At 45.5% G+C, this 23,443-nt stretch overlaps 1 protein-coding gene and 1 pseudogene across 1 annotated transcript in view; both read left to right on the plus strand.

Moving 5' to 3' along the window:
• The window catches only part of LOC126152126 (troponin C, isoallergen Bla g 6.0301), a 145,408-nt gene that overhangs the window by 101,852 nt on the left and 20,113 nt on the right, over positions 1-23,443 (plus strand). The window contains exon 3 of the mRNA XM_049915990.1: positions 17,831-17,974. Within this exon, the coding sequence (XP_049771947.1) occupies positions 17,831-17,974 (144 nt within the window). The remainder of the gene's footprint in view (positions 1-17,830; positions 17,975-23,443) is intronic.
• Positions 2,744-2,861, plus strand: LOC126100823 (5S ribosomal RNA; annotated as a pseudogene).

The following is a 23,443-nucleotide window of genomic DNA, read 5'->3' on the forward strand; positions in this document are numbered from 1 at the left end:
TTGGCGGAACTGTCATTTGTACTCCGGTGATCCACGTGAAAAGGTTTCCTCCGCCACACACCGTCAGGTGGCTTGCGGAGTATGGACGTAGATGTAGATGTAGATGACTATGGCCGCACGACGGGGATTAACAGACTTTGAACGCCGAATGGCAGTTTCAGTTAGCCACGTAAGTCATTCCATTTCGGAAACAGTTAGCGAATACAGTTTTCCGAGACCTACAGTGTCAACTGTTTGTCGAGAATACCAAATTTCAGGCATTACCCCTTACCAGGCACAACGCAGTGATCGACGGATTCCACTTATCGACCGAGAACACCTGTGTTTGCGTAGAGTTGTCACTGCTAACGGACAAGCAATACTGTGTGAAATAACAGTCGAAATCAATGTGGGCCGTACGACGAACGTATTCGTTAGGTCAATGAAGCGCCATTTGGCGTTAGTGGGCTGTGGCAGTAGACCGTCGACTCGAGTGCCTTTGCTAAACACACGAAATCGCCTGCAGCGTCTTTCCTGGGCTCCTGATCATATCTGCTAGACCCTATACTACTGGAAAACCGTGGACTGGTCAGGTGAGTCCCGATTCCAGTTGGTAAAAGCTGATGGTAGGGTTCGAGTGTGCCGCGGACCCCATGAAGCCATGGACCCGATTTGTCAACAAGACACTGTGCAAGCTGGTGGCGGCTTTGCAATGGTGTTGGCTGTATTTACGACCAATGGACTGGGTCCTCTGAGTCAAATGAATCATTAACTGGAAATCTTTATGTTCAGCTGCCTGGAGATCATCTGCATCCATTCATATACTTCATGTTCCCAAACAACTGTCATATCACCAGCCGACAATTGTTCGCAACTGGTTTGAGGAACATTCTGGACAATTCGACCGAATGATTTGTCCACCCAAATCGCCTGTAGTGCAGCAGCTCGACGTGGCACAGAGTCAACAAGTCATTGGAACGATCCTGCAGAAATATGGAGCCATACTGCCCCTATCGCCCTCAGAACTGCGAAAATGTTGACGCTGCAGGATTTTGTGCATGAACTGACCGCTCGATTATGTCCCATAAATGTTCGATGGGATTCATGCCGGACGATCTGGTTGGCCAAGTCATTCGCTCGAATTGTTCAGAATGTTCTACAAACCAGTCGCGAACCGCTGTGCTCCAGTGACATGGCGCACTGTCATCTGTAAAAATGAAGTCCATGAATGGCTTCAGATGGTTTCCAACTAGCCTAATGTTGTGAATTGGCAGGAGCCAATTCACGGGGTTTGGAGGAAGCCGAAAGGCACGCGTTTAAGCTCACGCTGGCTGGCGAGAGGTCTGGAACAGGTCAGAGAAATAAGACTAGCAAAACAGGAGGTAACTGGTAGAATACTTAACTTTAATCCACAATTGGTGAACATCTCTCTTCACTGTACATGCTTCACAATATAAATAGCAAAGGATATGGCGTCTTGCTAGGTCGTAGCAAATGACGTAGCTGAAGGCTATGCTAACTATCGTCTCGGCAATTGAGAGCGTAATTTGTGAGTGTAGCTTCGCTAGCAAAGTCGGCTGTACAACTGGGACGAGTGCTAGGACGTCTCTCTAGACCTACCGTGTGGTGGCGCTCGGGCTGCAATCACTGACAGTGGCGACACTCGGGTCCGACGTATACTAACGGACCGCGGCCGATTTAAATGGTACCACCTAGCAAGTGTGGTGTCTGGCGGTGACACCACACCTAACATGACCATTTCCAGTCAGTTATCAGTTCAGTCGGACCAGAGGACCAAATCTATTCCATGTAAACACAACACAGACCATGGAGGCACCACGAGTTTGCACATTGCCTTGTTGGCAACTCGGGTCCATGCCCCCGTTTCATCAGCGCCACACTCGAACCCTACCATCAGCACTTACCAACTGAAATCGGGACACATGTCACCAGGCCACGGTTTTCCAATCGTCTAGGGTCCAATCGATATGGTCACGATCCTAGCAAAGGCCCTGCAGATGATGTCGTACTGTTAGCAAAATCCACTCGCTTTGGTCGTCTGTTGCCACAGCCAAATTTCGCTGCACTGTCCTACCGGATACGTTCGCCGTACGTTCCACATTCATTTCTGCGGCTATTTCACGCAATGTTGCCATCTCTTAGCACTGACATCTCTACCTAAACGCCGCTGCTCGTCGGCCACTGAACTGACCGCAGTGAGAGGCAAGACCGGAAATATGGTATTCTTATTTTTACTCTCTTGACATTTTGGATCTCGGAGTATTGAATTTTCTAATGATTTCCGGCACGGAGTGTCTAACTCCAACGACGATTCCGCGCCAAAGTCTATTAATTTCTATCGTGCGGCTATAATGTCGTGGGACACTATTTCACGTGAATCACATGAGTACAAATGACGGCTCCGCCAATGCACTGCTCTTTTATACCTCGTGTAGGCGATTCTGCTACTATCTGTAAATGTGCATATCACCATCCCATGACTTCTGTCAGCTGAGTGTATATGCAGGAGATTGAATCAACAGTAAAGTAACGTTTCAATAAACATTAAGTTCAACAAAAATATGGATTTGCATGGGATGTAGGCTACAGATTTGAATTTTAAAGAGAACAAACGAAGTCAACCGTTTTCATAACTAAATTTTCAGAGCCGTCGGAAAAGAAGCAATGAGTATACTAAGTAACGGGTGTTTTCTAAATGTGAACGTTAGGTAGGAACAAAATAACAGACCAGCACACTAGTAGAGGCAACGGCCTTGCCGCAGTGGATACACCGGTTCCCGTGAGATCACCGAAGTTAAGCGCTGTCGGGCGTGGTCTGCACTTGGAGGGGTGACTATCCAGGCCGCCATGAGCTGTTGCCATTTTTCGGGGTGCACTCAGCCTCGTGATGCCAATTGAGGAGCTACTAGACCGAAAATTAGCGCTTCGGTCAAGAATACCATCACAACGACCGGGAGAGCGATGTGCTGACTCCACGCCCCTCCTATCCGCATCCTCCACTGAGGATGACACGGCGGTCAGATGGTCCCGGTAGGGCACTCATGGCCTGAAGACGGAGTGCAGTGAGCACACTAGTGGAGCTCCAAAACTTTAATTACAGGACGAGGCACACGATATACATTACTGAATAGGACTTGTAATGTACATACAAGGTGGTAATAATAAAGACGTTTAACCTAAATGACTACATAAAATTATATATATCAAACGAATGAAGTACATTGGAGGCACGAATAATGTTAGAAAGCCAGAGACATAGCTGAAGTAAACTTCAGCATTGTTTTCAGGTCTCTCGACTTCCGAATAATTCCCCAACGACATGTCTCCAATTCAGAATAGGTTGTCACGAAATCCCCGAAAACGTATAACAAGTCTTTTTCATTTTGGGTAACCTGTATGTGCATGTGCTACAGTTTACATAAAAGCACTGTGAGACAAAGCGAGCAGTGGATGCACTTAAACGCCGGCCGCGGTGGCTATGCGGTTCTGGCACTGCAGTCCGGAACCGCGGGACTGCTACGGTCGCAGGTTCGAATCCTGCCTCGGGTGTGTGTGATGTCCTTAGGTTAGTTAGGTTTAAGTAGTTCTAAGTTCTAGGGGACTTATGACCTAAGCCGGCCGCGGTGGTCTAGCGGTTCTAGGCTTTCAGTCCGGAACCGCGCGACTGCTACGGTCGCAGGTTCGAATCCTGCCTCGGGCATGGATGTGTGTGATGTCCTTAGGTTAGTTAGGTTTAAGTAGTTCTAAGTTCTAGGGGACTGATGACCACAGATGTTAAGTCCCATAGTGCTCAGAGCCAGCCACTTATGACCTAAGATGTTGAGTCCCATAGCGCTCAGAGCCATTTGAACCATTTTTGGATGCACTTAAACATTCTGAGATGTCTTGACCACAGTTTTATTATTCGAATCACAAACTTGTAGTCAAGACATCTCAGAGTGTTTAAAGCACCGGTGGGCATCCGGCGGCCCTCGGGCTGCATCGGGCCCGCGGTTAGTTTTAATCCAGCCCGCGGAAAAAATTTGAGCATGGCGCTGCAGAATCTTGCAACTGAAGTTTACAAGACAGCTCTTGTAACATGTAAGTAAAGAAACAATGTTCACGACGCGTAAAAAAATGTAAACATCTGATAATGGGTTGAACATAAAGTGAAAGTACTCTCTATGGCGCGTGTTTTGAGGCGTAATTTGTTGGCGAGGCGTATCGGGAGAGACGTGCCATTCAAGTCGCTGTGTTACCCTATAACGAAGTGTCAGGGACGCTATACTTTTGACTTCATGCGCTATTAGCGCTGCTGTAGCATCACGTGACGAGGCGGCCCGCAAGCTGAAGTAAGTACGCGCGTCAACCGAAGTTTGCACGTGCCTGGTTTAGGGTATCTGCACGTATTTCTATTTGTTTATGTGAATAACATCCTTGAACATGCACTATGTGATCAAAAGTATCCGGACACTCCGAAAAACATACGTTTTTCATGGTACGTGCATTATGCCGCCACCTAATGCCAGGTATTCCATATCAGCGACCTCAGTAGTCATTAGACATCGTGAGAGAGCAGAATTGGGTGCTCCGCGGAACTCACGGACTTCGAACGTGGTCATCTGATTGGCTGCCACTTGTGTCATACGTCTGTACGCGAGATTTCCACACTCCTAAACATCCCTAGGTCCGCTGTTTCCGATGGGATAGTGAAGCGCAAACGTGAAGAGACACGTGCAGCACAAAAGCGTACAGGCCGACCTCGTCTGTTGACTGACAGAGACCGCTCACAGTTGAAGAGGGTCGTAATGTGTAATAGGCAGACATCTATCCAGCCCATCACACAGGAATTCCAAACTGCATCAGGATCCACTGCAAGTACTGTGACAGTTAGGCGAGAGATGAGAAAACTTGGATTTCGTGGTCGAGTGACTGCTCGTAAGCCACACATCACGCTGGTAAACGCCAAACGACGCCTCGCTTGGTGTAAGGACCGTAAACATTGGACGATTGAACAGTGGAAAAACGTTATGTGGAGTGACGAATCACGGTGCACAATGTGGCGATCCAATGACAGGGTGTATGTATGGTCAATGCCCGGCGAACGTCATCTGCCAGCTTGTGTAGTGCCAACAGTAAAATTGGTGTGGTCGTCTTTTTCATGCAGGGGCTTGCACCCCTTGTTGTTTTGCGTGACACTATCACAGCACAGGCCTATATTGATGTTTTAAGCACCTTCTTGCTTCCCACTGTCGGAAAGCGATTTCGGGGATGGCGATTGCATCTTTCACCACGATAGAGCACTTGTTCATAATGCACGGCCTGTGGCGGAGTAGTTACACGACAATAACAAACCTGTAATGGACTGGCCTGCATAGGGTCCTGCCCTTAATCCTATAGAACACCTTTGGCGTGTTTTGGAACGCCGACTTTGTGCCAGACCTCACCGACCGATATAAATACCTCTCCTCAGTGCTGCACTCTGTGAGTAATGGGCTGCCATTTGCCAAGAAACCTTCCAGCACCTGATTGACTGTATGCCTGCGAGAGTGGGACTGACGTCAAGGCTAAGGGTGGGCCAGCACCATATTATTCCAGCGTTACCGATAGAGGGCGCCACGAACTTGTAAGTCATTTTCAGGCATGTGTCCGGATACTTTTCATCACGTAGTGTAGTTCTCAGAACCTCATGTTTGCTTTTATTCCCAAACGGCTGTACTGAAAACATTCCTTTCGAATTGCTGGTATGGATACAGAATCAGTGAGCGTTGCGGACAACAGGGATGTCCAACACTGTTATAACTCGGCATTGGCTTCGGACATAGCGCTCGCTATTCGTCCACCGGGCATTTGGGTACAGTAGGCTGATTGACAAATAATTTATAGATCATGGTGCATTGTGGAAGTATTTTACGGTACCTTGTCGATCATCTCCGGTTCAAACTCTTGTAGCGAGATATGTTTATATATTTGTTTATTTATTCAACCTGATCTGAATAGGGCCATCAGACTCTCCCTTAACGTGGGACCAGGGTTTCACACAAACAGTTTATTACATCACTGTTGCCCAAGAAATAAGAATTTTAATATGACAGTGTTAAAATATTTATATTTGGAGTGTCTGAAGTAGCAGTGTGAGTACATTATACTGACTGTGAACTAACAAAGTTAATATTGGCATTACTTGTGCCACTGCAGCTGCAGTCACTAATAGTGATAATAGTAACAATAATAACTGTGGTGTCACCGCCAGACACCATCCTTGCTAGATGGTAGCCTTTAAATCGACCGCGGTCCGTTAGTATACGTCGGACCCGCGTGTCGCCACTATCAGTGATTGCAGACCGAGCGCCGCCACACGGCAGGTCTAGAGACACTTCCTAGCAGTCGCCCCAGTTGTACAGCCGACTTTGCTAGCGATGGTTCACTGACAAATTACGCTCTCATTTGCCGAGACGATAGTTAGCATAGCCTTCAGCTACGTCATTTGCTACGACCTAGCAAGGCGCCATTATCCTTTGCTATTTATCTTGTGATGCAAGTACCGTCAGACCGATGTTAACCAATTCTGGATTAAAGTTAAGTATTCCAGAAGCTGCGTACTTATTCTTACTAGACTCAACTCCTTTAACTGTTCCAGACCTCACGCCAGCCTGCGTGAGCTTAAACGCGTGCCTTTCGGCTTCCTGTCATAGTGGCTTGGCTGTTTTGCCAAGTCACAACAATAACGACAATAATTGTGACGTCAGTAACAATAATGTTATGTAATGTTATAAAAGAAGAGTTCATAGGTCTACAAAATAGATGTTTTTTGATATGGCGAGTTTTCAGAAAAAGGAAATTTAAGGAGGCTGTCTCGGCCGAGAGTACTGGAAAATGAGGAAGATCAGTTTCGAAAGAGGGATGTAGAACGGTAACGTGTACGTACAGGGACAAAGGTAATTTTATTGGTGCTTTAGTAGATGTCGTTACCTGTCTTCTGAAGCTGGTGATGTTATTTAGTTCTCTGATACAATGCGGGAGGTTGTTCCAGAGTCGGGTTTCTGCTACTGAGAAGAACTCCGAGAAGATGGGTGAACGATGGAGTGGAACAGATAGGATTTTGCTCTGATGGGAACGTGTGTTTCTGTCGTGTTGTTCACACAAGAGCGTTAAGGTCAAACAGAGATATGAGGGACAGTATTCGTTGATAAGACGGTAGAGAAAGTAGAGGGTACGGAAATCTCTGCTCTTGTCTGCATGCAGACAGGATAGCTGTGCATATGATTAATAAAACAAGGATAGCATACTCAGACTATTTTTCTGATATAAAGAGGCCTTTACATAAATGTTCCACTGCAGTGAAAGGACTGTGAGATACAATTAATACAGTCATACGGAAACTTCGTCTCTTTGAAAGCCATCTTTGTAAAGGGTATCTAACTGTTGCCGATCGTTTTGGATCCTGCAACTGCCTCCAGATAAAGCTTTACTTCGTAACCACCAAAACAATCTGTGTTTTTGCAACAGAAGGTGTCGATATCCGTGTAACATGGAAAACGAAATGTAATTAATTAGCACTGCACTTTCAGTCGCAATGGATGTTCTGCCTGTCGAAAAGTATTTGGAGGTAACTGATTTACCAAATTCTGTTACCAAAGAACCGGAAATAAAGTGCCACAAATTTATCATGGCAATGTTGTGACTGGCATGCAGGATTATACAGAAGTGCAGTTGTCCTGTGCGTATAGCGTAACGCACAGTATGCCAGCCTCCGAAAAGATGATGGTGTGTCAGACCCCTTTCCAATCTGCTCGGCGGATCAGCGACGTTGTTGGTGCATCGGCCAGCTTGAGCCTGTTTTTTTGGGCTGTTTCCCAGGCTCTTTTAGGCGAATCTTGGGCTGGTCCCCAATTTTCACCTCATAAAATGCAATACGCACCAGTGAAAGTACGTTCACAGGCAGAACAGAGTTCAACAATTCAGAGAAGTGATGCACATAACGTCCCTCAGCTTTTGTTTTTGTTTGTTTGTTTGTTTGTTTTTAACACTAGACCACTTCTTTTGTTATTTACGGGCCTCCATCCCCTTACAGCCCTTCCTTGCTCTCACGAAATGTCCTTTCATCGGTGATGCTTTAGTGCCACTGTATGTATATTTGCATTTCCTCATAATAAAAATACTAGGTAGTATAAAATCTTCTGACCCGAAGGGTTCAGCCCCCTGCTCGTGATATTATACTGTTGTTCTTCCGACTTCATAAAGTAACAAAATTCGTTTAATAGAACATGCCGAACTGAAAGTATTCATGTAGGACTTTGGGTAAAATAAAATGTGTTTCTTCGCTCTTGAAAAGAAAATTCAGTATTTTTGTGGACAAAAGACAAGAAAGTAAAATTATTTGTTTCCTCTAATTAAACAAAAGCAGTCATCTGTAGCTGATAAATTAAATTCCAAATTAACAAAATTTAATCTTTTGTGGGGGTAAGATGGAGATATGTGTCCATATATTTCACTAGGTTATCAGGTTAAAAAGAATTTGTTCCTCTGAGCAGGTGAACTATCTCATATGTAGTACACATTACTAGAGCACAGAAGCACCAGACCAGAGAACTTCACGAGTAACTGATCACCGCGACAACATGAGTGGCATCCGGCCGCGATGTTAAACACAAAAAATTTGGCCAAATCTTGAGTACAGCGATCCGGTACGAGACAGGGTTATCGCAAAGAACAAGAAGATACAGAAATTCCGCTGAAATCCTATTTACATCTGGAGTGATGTTTTCGTGAAAAACGTTTTTGCGCACAACTCTTTCTGTCACGATGAGGATAAAAAGCAAGAAGGTCCCGCTTTTGTCATATAACACAAAAAGCGTCCTCTACTTTCAGCAGCTGAGAGTCTGACATCAAGAGGCTAGTCTCTCAGACATGAGCGTAGATGTCGCAGTTCACAAATGTATTAAAATGTCTGCCCTTTCGCGCCAGTTTGTTGCTGTGGTATTTCCCTTGCAATAATCGCCGCACTAACCGATACTTTTGCGTGCACTACCACTACTGCACGCGCACAGACTTTTTGCCTACGATAGCCTGACGGCGCACTCCATCTACAACGTCCTGCCGAATAGATATGAGCTGCCATCTGACCATTTAATGCACTTGACTGTAAGAACGGTTTGCAAATTGTAACGTTGTTTCTGATTTGAAAATGGCTATAGAGAGGGGAAAACACGTTACCCAAATCAAAACTAGACGTACGAACTTCCAGCATGCTGGAATGATTGCTAGTTAGCGACTTCTGTTAACCAATACAACGAAAAGGCAGCTGAAGTTGCAAAATTCACTTTTTTTTTGTTTACTCGATGACTAGTTTTGGGCCGGGACTCATTTACAAATCACCGTAATAGATAGTCAAAATAATAATTCCGGAAATACAAAAACCATTTGAAAAATATATACATGTTATCAAGTTTAAATGACCATTTAAAGCGCTGTAGCTGTCCATTTGCATCTCATAATACGTACAGGGTGGGGCAAATAGTAGTGGCCCGGAGAGCAGAGTTCCAGGGTACAAAGAAACACAGCAGAGGAAAGGAAATACAGTACTAACCTGACTATAGCAGACACTGGAAGTGACCACCATTCATCTATTGGCACTTTTGGGCCCTGGTCAGCAGGTTGCTGAAGGCGGATCGAAGCTAGACTGCTGTAATTGCTACAATCTCATCCGAAATATTCTGCTACAGTACTTGAAGACTATGAGAGTTGTTGCGATACACCCTAGACTTGAGGACTACCCACACTAAGTAATCGCACACTGACAGATTAGCTGAGCTAGGTGGCCAGCTAGGGCCGCGACCAGACTGGCCTCCGCTAACAACTCTGTCACGCGTGAAGACTGTGTAAATGTGCTCCAAGATTCGGGAGGCTATATGGGCAGTTGCTCCATCCTGTTCGAGGTAACTGTAGGCGTGCGCACCACGGGGTGTGGTTAACTGCACACGTCCACGTCCTATCATATCCACTCGTCCAGGCCACTTTTATTTGCCCCACCCACTATCTGTTTTTGATACGGTTTTGTATTTTCGGGAATACAATTTTGACTATCTGTTGCGATGATTTGAAAATGGGTCCCGGCGAGAAACTAGGCTTCGAATAAATAAAAAGGTGAAATTTGTAACTGTGGTTGCATTTTTGTTGCACTGAAAACTAGACGTATTCGTCTTGATGTATTTACCGCGACCGTTAGTTATAAAAAAGTGTCCAAATGCAGTCTTCAGATCGCTGTCCTTTATCTCCATATCATCGGTTTCGGGCAGCTGCCCATCTTCAGATCTATTACAAAAAATCATTTTTATAATTACAAATGGTTCAAATTACAAATGGTTTAAAATTTAGGTTTAGAGATCAAGATTCTTAAGAAATCAGTTATAATACAAATTTGTGCAACATATCATTTGTCACAGTTACAGAGTAACGTGTTGAATGTGGAACCTAGAGTTCACTGTCATAACTAACCACGCACTAGCCTACTGCGTCTTTATAAAAAATTTCTTGAGAATCTGATCGGTGCATCGTCTACAGCGCAGTAGTAAATCTACGAGCGCCAAATAAGACGAAAAGACGAAAATTTTATTAGTTTCTACATCGCTTTTAAAGTTTAATGATATTAAAGCCCTGATTTTTTGTATGCTATGCTTAGGAACATTTTTATGTATGAATTATTTCTGTCTATCGAGGATACTCCCGAGCGCAACTTGTTCTATGATCGCCAGATGGAAAAAGCAGAAAATATTTTTGAATATTCTAAAGTTCTTTCAAAGCTTTTAATAATAATGTCCTCATCGACGTTTCATTTGTTAAATTTGGGAATATCTTTTATGTATAATACCAGTCCACAGAGAGCACCTTCGAGCGGTACAAACTTTGCACCAGTATGGTTTCCTATAAAATAATTTAATTTCTTTCTTTTATAAAGTCCTTTTAAAAAATTTAATACCCTTAAATTCCACATCAATGCTTTATGCTCTACTAAGGGACATTTCTCATGAATTAGAGCGGCCCACTCTCTACAAATAGAGGGCGCTTTGCAGCGTCCTAGCACTCGTTGCAGGTGATGGAGATCGTAGTCGTTGTCATGCATAATCGTTCTTTGGCTAACACCATGTTGACAGGCCATTTGTCTGGAGCCCGTACCAGGGTTCGATCCAATATTCCGTGTCTGTGCGTACCTGGTGTACGCACAGACCGCCGCCTCCCTGGACATTCGTCTGTCTGAAAAGATCCATGATCACACAGACGCCCAAAAAGGGCTTGAAATGTTGTGTGATGTGGTTAACGCCTGTAAAGGTACTTGTTTTGATGCAGACATGCTGCCTCTCTACCGTTTCCATCTGCTTATCCACGCACAAACACCGCCTCGGCTTGTCCCCGACATGAACACCGGACCATTCTGCTGCTCACAGTACGCTGCGTCAATCGCACAGCCTGTAACACACAAGGAACACGTGGCACTTGGTCAGAGGAACTGTCTTTTGTCAGTGTCATCTGCCGTGGCAACGAAGCGTTTCTGGACACATGTTCATAGGATCTTTTTTCCTTCGTTTCCAGTCAGGAATACGTCTCTGCAGTTCGTCGGTTTTATTAATGTTCACCGGAATCTACTGATCAGGATTGTGCCGATGATATTTTTCCGAAAGTCTGATGATATATCTGTTCACATGGCTGTAAGCACTATGAGACTTAACATCTGAGGTCATCAATCACCTAGACTTAGAACTACTTAAACCCAACTAACCTAAGGACAACATACACATCCATGCCTGAGGCAGGATTCGAACCTCCGACCGTAGCAGCAGCGCGGTTCCGGACTGAAGCGCCTAGAACCGCTCGGCCACAGCGGCCGGCGATATGTCTGTAATCTCATGTATTCTAAACACCAACTGGGATGATCGTTTCGTTGCTATTTTCCCCAGTGGTTTCACAAATTTTGGAAGAATGTTATCTATGTCTTCCTTCTTATTTGACCACATGTGTTCCAAAGTCTGTTATACTCTGACTAAAACTGGATCACTTGTGACGTCTACACTGCCTATAAAAAATTAGTACACCTTTTAGAGGTATCCAATTCACTTAAGATTTATTGCTGCAACAGTGCATATGGAGTACATGAAATGATTATATTTACAGATCAACAGTACGAGCGGTTCAGAGGTATCAGGTATCGTTCCATGCCTAAACAACCATATTAGTACGCGGTGTAGCCCCCACCAGGTGGCAATGCAGGAGCTGACTTTGGCGTCCAGTCGATCGTACAGATCGCGAATACTGTCCTGGGATACGTTATGCACGCCTGCTCGACCTGTTCACCTAGTCAAGCAAGCGTAGTTGGTTGCACGTGCTCGGTTAGAGACACTTCTAATAATCGGTTCGCAAAAGTTCGCGTTGACACCTCTGGGCTCACATGACCTCTGTCTGTACTGTGGTAGCTGTACGATCTGCCACTGCTGCCCTTAAAAGGACTGTACTGGGTGTCGTCTGTGCTGCGTAGACCTCCAGAACCTCGTTTATGGGTGTGGGAATGTTCACGTGACCACCGATACCAGCATCGTTGCGCAACTGTCGCAGCAAGTCAAACTTGAGTATCCATTCGGAAGGCCACAAATTGATCCCTCTCAAGCTTGCTCAGTTGACAGTAGGAAGCACGAGTGTATCTGTGTGGCATAGTTGCCTGCTTCCTTCTCGAGTTTGCACCAACACTGAGGCCTTTGGCTATGAGCGTTCCCTGTTAAAGGGTAGACGCAGACGGAGTACTGGTAGCTACGCTACGATGTACCCTGTTGGCAGACGACGTTGAAATCATTATCATTACATCCACTATCCCCCAGTTGACATTTGGGGTCATGGTATCAAAATCGACGTTATCTTTCCAGATGTACTAATTCTTTTCCGGCAGTGTACGAGGGTGAGTCAAATGAAAACCTTAAATATTATTTATTGTGCAGAATTGGTACAAAGCTGTATCACTTTTCAACATAATCTCCCCCACGCTCAATGCAAGTCCCCAGCGCTTACCAAGTGCATAAATGCCTTTAGAAAAAAATTATTTTGGTAGTCCGCACTACCACTCATGCACCGCGTGGCGTACCTCTTCATCAGAACGGAACTTCTTTCCTCCCATTGCGTCTTTGAGTGGTCCAGACATAAGGAAATCACTTGGGGCAAGGTGTGGTGAGAATGGTGGATGAGGAGGACACTCAAAGTACAGGTCTGTGATTGTTACAACTGTTGTACGGGCAGTGTGGGGCCTCTTGCATTGTCATGTTGCAAAAGGACACCTGCTGACAGCAATCCACGTCACTATGATTTGATTGCAGGCCGCAGATGAGTTTTTAGGATATCTGTGTATGATGCACTGGTGGCAATGGTCCCTCTAGGCATGTAATGCTCAAAAATGACGCTTTTTTCGTCCCAAAAGAGAGTCAGCTTAACCTTCCCTGTTGATGGTTCTGTTCGAAACTTCTTTGGTTTTCGTGATGAGGAATGGCGCCACTCCTTGCTCGCTCTCTTCGTTTCCGGTTGGTGGAAGTGAACCCAGGTTTCGTCCCCAGTAACGATTCTTGCAAGGAAGCCATCACCTTCTCGTTCAAAGCGCCGAAGAAGTTCTTCACAAGCATCAACACGTCGTACTCTCATTTCAGGAATCAGCTGCCTTAGCACCCATCTTGCAGACACTTTGTGAAACTGGAGCACACCATGCACAATGTGGTGTGCTGACCCATGACTAATCTGTAAACATGCTGCAATGTCATTCAGTCTCATTCGGCAGTTTTCCTTCACTATGGCTTCAACTGCTGCAATGTTCTGTGGTGTCACAACTCGTTGTGCCTGACCTGGACGAGGAGCATCTTCCACTGAAGTCACGCCATTTGCGATCTTCCTACTCCATTCGTAGTTTTGCTGCTGCGACAAACATGCATCACCGTACTGAACCTCCACTCGTCGATGAATTTCAATAGGTTTCACACCTTCACTACGCAAAAACCGAATAACAGAACGCTGTTCTTCCCTGGTGCAAGTCGCAAGTGGGGCGGCCATCTTTATACTGCGACAGTATGTGTGCATCTGCACTATGCTGCCACCTACAGTCTATTCTGCACGCTGTTTGTGGTACGCTTACCAACTTACAGGATAACGGCGAAAAATTCCGATTTGTTATTACAAATTTAACGTTTTCATTTGACTCGCCGTCGTATATGTATCGAGGAGACACATCAGGTCGTCACGCCTGATCTAGTGTACCTGTGCTAGCCGACTGTCCATTCGTCCGCCCTCATGGGCTGCAAAAAGACAAGTAACCTTCGGCGGTTGGCGAGCCCGCACTCTCGCCGCATCGGTTTTCGCTCACCGAGTTTTACCGTTAAGTTTTACTGCAAACCCATGGCAGAATAAAGCGTCTACAGCTCCTCAAACTTCTGTTCTCGGAGACTTGTGTACAAACACAGAATCGAAGATACAATGCACAGTTTCTTTGAAAAGTTGTCGGGATAACTAAAGCTTGCTGTGAGAGGAAATCATCTACCATTAACAGTCTGATTTAAGAAGAAGAATGGGGAACATGCGTTCAGGTCCGCCAAATACTATCAATTTCTCCAACGTTATAGATCTCCTTCGCCTTTTATAGTACAGAGGAGCTTACTGTAGCTCAAGTTACGATAAATCGTAATGATGCGGAACAATAGCGTAGTTCACACTATAGTAGTGCCACGACCAGACGTAAACTTGCAGTCGATACTAGACATTTTAATTAAGTGAAGGAAGGAGTAAGGAGGAATGAAGATTGGGTTTAACTTCCCGTGGACATTCAGGTCATTAGAGACGGAGCATAAGCTCTGATTGTGTTAAGGAGGGGGGAAGAAATCAGCCGTGCGCTTTTCAAAGGAACCATTCCGGAATTTGCCTGGAGTGATTTAGGAAAATCAGGGAAAGCCTAAATCTGGATAACCGGATGCGCGTTTGTAGCGCTTTCCTCCCGAATGCAAGTCCAGTATGCTAATCACTGGGCCGCCTCGCTCGTTTTTTTAAAGTGAAAGATGCATGAGAAGAATCATTTTTAGCGTTCATTACGCAGAATGTGTTAAGCTAATGTACAGAGAGGAAAAATAAGCATTTCTGACAGTGGAGTAGATCTTGAGTCCCGAAGTCTTTATCTCGGCCCCTACCCAATGAAAGAATATCGACACTTACACGTCGACACAGTTTCTGCTTTTAGCCGTTAGCAACTTGGAGGATGGGAAATTCATGAAAACCTATATTTTGAAGCGCAGCTGAATAACAGTTTTGTGGTGATGAAAATTTTTGTTGGAACTACACTCATGCTCGTAAATTAAGGATAATTGCAGAATGTAGTGCCACACAACGTGGCACTACACAAAACTGGCGCTAATAGCATACGCACATACGGAACACACACGACACAGATCTGTAAGTCCACGGTATTGGTGACAAGTTGGGAAAACCGTCCCGATACACATGTGCTACAAAACGCCACTGTTTCCTGCGCATGTATCCCGACATCAATATGGGATATGATCACCATGCACAAGTACACATGCCACACAACGGGTTGGCATACTCTGCATCAGGTGGTCGAACAGCTGCTGGGGCATAGCCTCCCATTCTTGCACCAGTGCCTGACGGAGCTCCTGAAGTGCCCTAGGGTTTTGAAGACGTGCAGCGATACCTCGACCGAAAGCATCCCAGACGTACTCGATGGGGTTTAGGTCTGGAGAAAAGGCAGGCCACTCCATTCGCCTGATATCTTCTGTTTCAAGGTACTCCTCCACGATGGCAGCTCGGTGGGGCCGTGCATTTTCATCCATCAGGAGGAAGATGGGACCACTGCACCCCTGAAAAGGCTGACATACTGGTGCAAAATGACGTCCCGATACACCTGACTTGTTACAGTTCCTCTGTCAAAGATATGCAGGGGTGTACGTGCACCGATCATAAATCCACCTCACACCATCAAACTACGACCTCCATACAGGTCCCTTTCAAGAACATTAAGGGGTTGGCATCTGGTTCCTGGGTCACGCCAGATGAAAACCCGGTAATAGTCACAGTTCATACTATACCTGGACTCGTCCGTGAACATAGCTGGGGACCACTGTTCCAATGACCATGTACTGTGTTCTTGACACCAGGCTTTACTGGCTCTACTGTGACCAGGGGTCAGTGGAATGCAGCTTGCAGGTCCCCGGGCGAATAAACCATGTCTGTTCAGTCGTCTGTAGACTGTGTGTCTGGAGACAATCGTTCCAGTGGCTGCTGTAAGGTCCCGAGCAAGGCTACCTGCAGTACTCCGTAGCCGTCTGCGGGTAATGATGATGAGATATCGGTCTTCTTGTGGTGTTGTACACTGTGGACGTCCCATACTGTAGCGCCTGGACACGTTTCCTGTCTGCTGGAATCGTTGCCATAATCTTGAGATCACACTTTGTGTCACACGGAGGCCCGTGCTACGACCTGTTGTGTTTGACCAGCCTCCAGTCGCCCTAGTATTCTACCCCTCATAAAGTCATCGATATGCGTTCTTTGAGTCATTTTCAACACACAGTCACCATTAGCGCCTCTGAAAACGTCTGCACACTTACTCGCTGCACCGTACGCTGACATACACCTACACACCTCTGCGTATGTGGACTGCTGCCGGCGCCACAGTGCGACGACCGCAGGTCCAATGCACCGCATGGTCATACCTCGAGGTGAGTTCAACCCGCAAACCGCCCACCAGAGCGTCGTTTCATCATATATCAGCATTATCCTTAATTTATGAGCATGAGTGTATATTTGTCGCCAGGAAATCGTGAAGTCGAAGATTCGTGGCGCGGTGTTAAACAAAACCCATGGACTTTTTCTCCTTCATGAATGTACCCGTTTCAAGCGCAAGGGCAATGTAAAAGATAACTGCAACTAAATTATTTAAAAGAATTAAAATTCCTGTTGATGGTCCTTGCCACTAATTTCCTCACGGTAACTGTTTTTACGATTACCTACAAATTCTTAGACGTGGGCTATCGTTCCCTCGACAATAAGTATTCGCCATCCTTCCAGATCTGGTGACCAGTGTGAGTTAATCACAATTTTTGCGATATTATAATTGATCTGCCATTTCTGGGTTACTTGGAATTATGATGGTGCACATTACGTTCTGTATGTTATATTTACATGTCATAATTCTCGATGCTGTTGCTAATATTGTGGTAATTCACAAGTTCTGATTGAAATGTACTATTCTACAACACAAGCTACGGAGGAAAACACATGGAATTAATTGTGTACTCGGGACCGATGCTAAATGACACACAAAGTATAATTCTTCACAAAATCTGCATTTTTCTCCTCTTGGGACAGTAGGGATACAACAAGATTAACAACAAAGGCGCCCTATGCAATCTGCACGGCAAACAGAACCAAACGCAGAGCAGTCCTTCCAGACATTCGTTTCCGTGATCGTGCTACATGCCTGCTGGTTAAGACCGTTTCTCTCAAACCTCGATTCACAAACTGTTGACCTTGCTTCAGCAGACAATATGCGCCGTGTATGCAGCTTTTGTAAATTTAGTCACATCTGTCGGCTAGACAGAAATCTACAGCGCTGTTTTGTTGTATACCACTCCTGCATGTAGTCTCCTACGTCATATCCTGTAGGGACACAACGAGGCAGTCATGGGAATACTTGCGTGTGATTGTTCGTGTTCGCATCCATGATTGCCTCCTTGTGTCCACGCTACCTTGCTTTGCTGCCGTCATCCCCTGCCTAACGGATGACAAACCACATTACTTACACCACTTCCTGTTTTGCTTGCAGTGCTGAAGAAGTGCTTTGACGCCTTCGACCGTGAGAAGAATGGCAGCATCTCGACCAACATGGTGGAGGAGATCCTGCGCCTTATGGGGCAGCCCTTCAACAAGAAGATCCTGGCCGAGATGATAGAGGAAGTCGACGCAGACAGTAAGTGCCACATCTTTACTTTCATCGACGGCCCCTAAAGGACTGTTGGCACGTTTCATAAACAATGTTCATGATTTTTTTTTAATTTTATTGTAAGTAGTTTTCATGAAGTTGATCACTAGATTGTGTTACTGCTTTGCACACTTCAAGTTCGACAACAGAGAAATTTTTGTTAAGAGCCGTATGATTCAACAAGTAATGTACATCAGCTTTAATTGATTTGAAAATACGAAGAGTGTCCCTGAAATACTAATTGTGGAGTTACACAGTTGCGGTTGTGGACATCGGAAAAAAACCTGTTACCCATGGGCAGAATCTTAGAAAACGCTTCACAACGACGCACCACTCATTCGTTCCGCAGTGATTTCATTTCAGTTGACTGAACCTAAGTTATTCATTTCTAATCATTTCTAAGGTAAGTTGTTGGTAATCAGTACGTCAGTACTTGGAATAGCCATGTGAAGGGTGAAGTACGGAGCGTCTACAGTCGTCGTCTATGAGGTTCGCACTGCACTCTCATCTCGCGGCAACTATCGACTTTAATGACCATAATATGATGCAGGTCTGTCAGAAATTCCACTTCAACCTTTGGTTCAATCCTTTATCAACACATCGAGTCAAAGACGTTCTGGCTTTGTCTCTACAGGGTATTTTAAAAAAAAATCGTCACTCTGAAGATCTATAATTCGCATTCCTCCATTGTATTTATAGATAAGGCACGATCCATACGAAATTATGTTGTTTATTACCACAATACGGACGTGTGGGGAGATACGAGGGCTGTCCAGAAAGTAAGTTACGATCGGTCGCGAAATGGAAACGACTATGAAAATCCGATAAAGCTTTGCAAAGATGTGTTGGGCAGTGTCTCTAGTATGACTCTAGGTAGAATTGTGTCGCTCTTTTCATTCCTGAGCTTTTAGTGAACGCGGAAAGATGTTATAGAAAATAGTGTCTCCCGCCAAGTACGAGGGCCTGGTGAGAATTTTTCCCTGAAGCTATGCAACCAACATTACATAACTGTCGTGCGGTTTCTTCTTCAAGTCAATTCTCAGCCTCATTCAGCAGGGGCAACGAAGATGTTCCTGCATCGTTTCAATTGGAAATGTTTGGTTACCCACAATACAGCCCGTAACTGTCACCCACTGAGTTTCATCTCTGCTCAAATGAACCGCTGGCTATGAAGACAACATTTTGGCACAGACAACGAGCTTTAGGCCAGCGTAGAGAATTGGCGGAAAGCACTGGCGGCTGCCTTCTATGACGAGGGTATTGGAATTTTGGTACAACGCTACGACGAATGTCTGAGTCAGAACGGCGACTACGTAGAGAAGTAGCTGAAAGGTGTAGCTAACTGTTACAAATGAAACATTTCTGATTTTCACTGTGATTTTCATTTCGCGATCAATCGTAACTTACTTTCTGGACAGCCCTCGTACAAATCCTAGAACCATCATGGACGTGGCGCATCGAGATCGCTTCAGAATCAACGTATGGGCAGGAATTCTCGGTGAGAGACACACAGGGCCATACACTTTACCAGATTGATTAACAGATTTCTGCTCGGTGAATTATTAGCACTGCTGGAGAGCGTTACCCTCGCGGAGAGACAACGACTGTTGTTTATGCATGACGGGGCACCATCTTATTTCCCACGGGTCGTGTGGCAGTACCACGCCGCAACGTTTCATGGGCGATGGATTGGGCGAGGAAGTCCTGTAGCATGACGTCGCCGTTCACCGGTCCTGAATCCGTTGGATTTTGGCTATGGAGCATTATAAAGAACTGGAAACTCGTCGACGGAGCGGGTGAGCAGTGCATGTGACGCAACTCAAATGGAGCCAGATGTATCTGAAGGTTCACTACGAAGAAGGGCTGCAGGATAATTCAGGATGTGTGGTAATCACATGCAGCACTCCCTATAGTGTCTACTTCTACGTAACAGACAGACGGAAATGAGAGGACAAATTGGTTCATGTCTCAATAGGAATTAGTTTCCAGACAGATCATTATAGAAACTTTTCTTCTACATTGAAGCGCAAAAGAAATTGGTATAGACATGCGTATTCAAATAAAGAGATATGTAAGCAGGCAGAATATGGCGATGCGGTCGGCAAGGCATATATAAAACAAGTGTCTGGCGCAGTTATTAGATCGGTTACTGCTGCTACAATCGCAGGTTATCAAGATTTAAGTGAGTTTGAACGTGGTGTTATAATTGGCGCACGAGAGATGGCACACATCATCTCCGAGGTAGCGATGAAATAGGGATTTTTCCAGTACGACCATTTCACGAGTGTACCGTGAAAATCGGGAATCCGATAAAACATCAAATCTCCGACGTCGCTGCGGCCGGAAAAAGATCCTGAAAGAACGGGACCAACGACGACAAGAGAATCGTTCGACGTGACAGAAGTGCAACTCATCCGCAAATTGCTGCAGATTTCAATGCTGTGCCATCAGCAAGTGGCAGTGTATGAACGATTCAGCGAGACATCATCGATATGAGCTTTCGGAGCCGAAGACCGACTCGTATGCCCTTGATGACTGGACGACACAAAGATTTACGCCTCGCCTGTGCCCGTCAGCGCTGACATTGGACTGTTGATGACTGGAAACTTGTTGCCTGGTCGGACGAGTCTCGTTTCAAATTGTATCGAGCGGATGGGCATGTACGGGTATGGAGACAACTTCATGAATCCATGGACCCTGCATGTCAGCAGGGGACTTTGAAGCTGGTGGAGGTTCTGTAATTGTGTGGAGCGTGTGCAGTTGGAGTGATATGGTTCCCTTGATACGTCTAGATACGACTGTGACAGGTGGCACATACGTAAGCATCCTGTCTGATCACGTGCATCCATTCATGGGCATTGTGCATTCCGACGGACTGGGCAATTCCAGCCGGACAATGCGACACCCCACACGTCAATAATTGCTACAGAGTGGCTACAGGAACGCTCTTCCGGGGTTTAACACTTCCGCTGACCACCAAACTCCTCAGACATGAACATTATTGAGTATATCTGGGATGCCTTACAACGTGCTGTTCATATCTCCACTCCCTCGTACTCTTACGGATTTATGGACAGATCTGCAGGATTCATGGTGTCAGTTCCCTCCATCACTACTTCAGACAGTAGTCGAGTCCATGCCACGTCACGTTTCGACACTTCTGCGTGCTCGCGGGGGCCCTATACAACATAAGCAGGTGCAGCAGTTTGTTTGGCTCTTGAGTACAGTTTTACTAATACTACCTCCTATAGGAATATGTGGCACTTTTATTAAACGCCCCTGTGTATGCACTAAATTTTCTTATGAGTAATTCCACAATTGTCACTATAATATCAAGAAACTCTGCTCGGATTTGAGCAGGAAATGTTTGGCCCAATCCTTTGTTACTGTACCATAACGAATCAGAGATTACTGCCAATTTAAATGCTTCCGTCTGCAAACATGACAGAAGTTATAACACTTGTGTGGACAGTTTTTTAAGTCTTTTGTAAATTCGTTGAAACAAGTTGAGCAGAAGCTCTGTAACGTTATTGTTTCCAGACTTCTGTCAAGACAAATTTTACGTGCCCTCAGAGGAGACAGCTAACAAATGGCTCACGCAAGTAAAATATAGCCTGTCGTTTTTCTGAGCGGCGCGTCTGTCTCAGAAGAAACGGAGAACACGCAGTTCACTACCGAGGAGAAGGGCGTTTCTTCTGTGACTGGTAATCAACAACAGTAAATGAAACAGAGTGGTCCATTATTTTCATTTTGTGCAAATAATTAACTGAACTGGAGGAAAAAATTGCCAATGGGGTAGCAGATGCTTCTTTGAAAAGATAACAAAAGAACTAGCTACAAGAGGCGAGACAGCGGCCGTCATACTTAAGTGTCGTCTTTTAGCAAAAATGATAAGAAGTAGCCAGAGCGCGTGTTTCGCTGCGCTCAGCTACGACAAAGGACGTAGCGAGGTGGAATGAAAGCATTCTTTACTGCCGGTAGTATTCCCACTGGAGTCTCCGACCCGTCACCACCACCGCTCACCCCTCCTAGTATACTCATCAATACGCTGCAAAACCGCCACGCTGTCTACACCAACATGACTATGGATGCGAAGAAGATGTATAGCATCTCGAGAACTCTCTACCGGAAAATTTTCGGTGCACCTTGAAAGAGCGCTCCCGCTGTATATTATGCAAACCACTGAGAAGCGCGTGGTACTGGGTATTTTCAATGGATAACATGGATCTTCTCGATCCTATCGTGTATGTAACGCGGGAAAAATTGCTGTTTAAATACCTTTGTGTGTGTGTGTGTGTGTGTGTGTGTGTGTGTGTGTTGTAATTAACCTGATTTTGTTTTCGCGGTCTCTACGGGAGCGATTCGCTGGAGGATGAAGATTGTCTCTGCGTTCTTCACTTAATTCTAGTTCTTGGATTTATGTAAGCAGGCTTTTAAGGGATAACTTGTGTCTGTTGTCAACTGTCGGTCGATTCACATTTTTCAACGTTTCTGAGAGTCTCTCCTGTGAATCAAAGAAAGTATCCGTGACGCCCTTCTTTGCAAACGTTCAGTAACCCCAGTTAGTTCTATTTGGTATGGGTACCATACATAAGGAGCCATCTAAAAGTTTCCGTACAGTCCAGAATCAGACAAAATCTCCGCCAGCATTGAGGCAATCATCGTACCGACTCCTCAAGTTAAAGGTACCCCTTTGCTAGGACACTGTGTCCTGCTGCGTGAAGTAGTCCGTAACTGTCTGATGCACATCCTCGTCCGACAGGAATCTTCGACACTTCAAGGCTTTTTTTAGAATCGAAGGCTTGATAATTGCATGCAGAGAGACCAAGACTATAGGGCGTGTTCTCGAAAGTCTCCCTCTAGCGTTGGCGTAAATTCTACGTTACGATATTTGCGATATGGGGACGTGCGTTATCATGAAGCAAGCAGCACCCCTTGTCTCCATCAGGCATGCTGCCGCATACACATTCATCATTCTCCGATGGATGCCTGCCGTTGTTTGTCCTTTGGCAGCCAAGAAAAGAATAACAGCACGTTGGTCATGTTCGAACGCGTCTGGTAATAACATTACCATAGTGTACGTCCCTATAGCTGAATGGTCAGCGTGACGGATTGCCGTCCTAAGGAGCCCGAGTTCGATTCCCGGCTGGGTCGGAGATTTTCTCCGCTCAGGGACTGGGTGTTGTGTTGTCTTCATCAACATTTCATCCCCATCCGGCTCTCAGGTCGCCCAATGTGGCGTCGAATTTAATAAGACCTGCACCAAGGCGGCCGGACCCGCCCCATAAGGGGCCTCCCGACCAATGACACCAAACGCTCATTTCCATTACCATAGATCACGTTTCTGCATTTACCGCACGCACGTCGGAAAGTCACTAATGTCGTACTAATCCCTTTCCAACATGTCAGTGCCTATATAGCCACACAAGAGTCGCTCTACGTTGCAGGTAAGCTGCA

This window comes from Schistocerca cancellata, chromosome 1 (genome assembly GCF_023864275.1).
Source record: "Schistocerca cancellata isolate TAMUIC-IGC-003103 chromosome 1, iqSchCanc2.1, whole genome shotgun sequence".
NCBI classification, from domain to species: domain Eukaryota; kingdom Metazoa; phylum Arthropoda; class Insecta; order Orthoptera; family Acrididae; genus Schistocerca; species Schistocerca cancellata.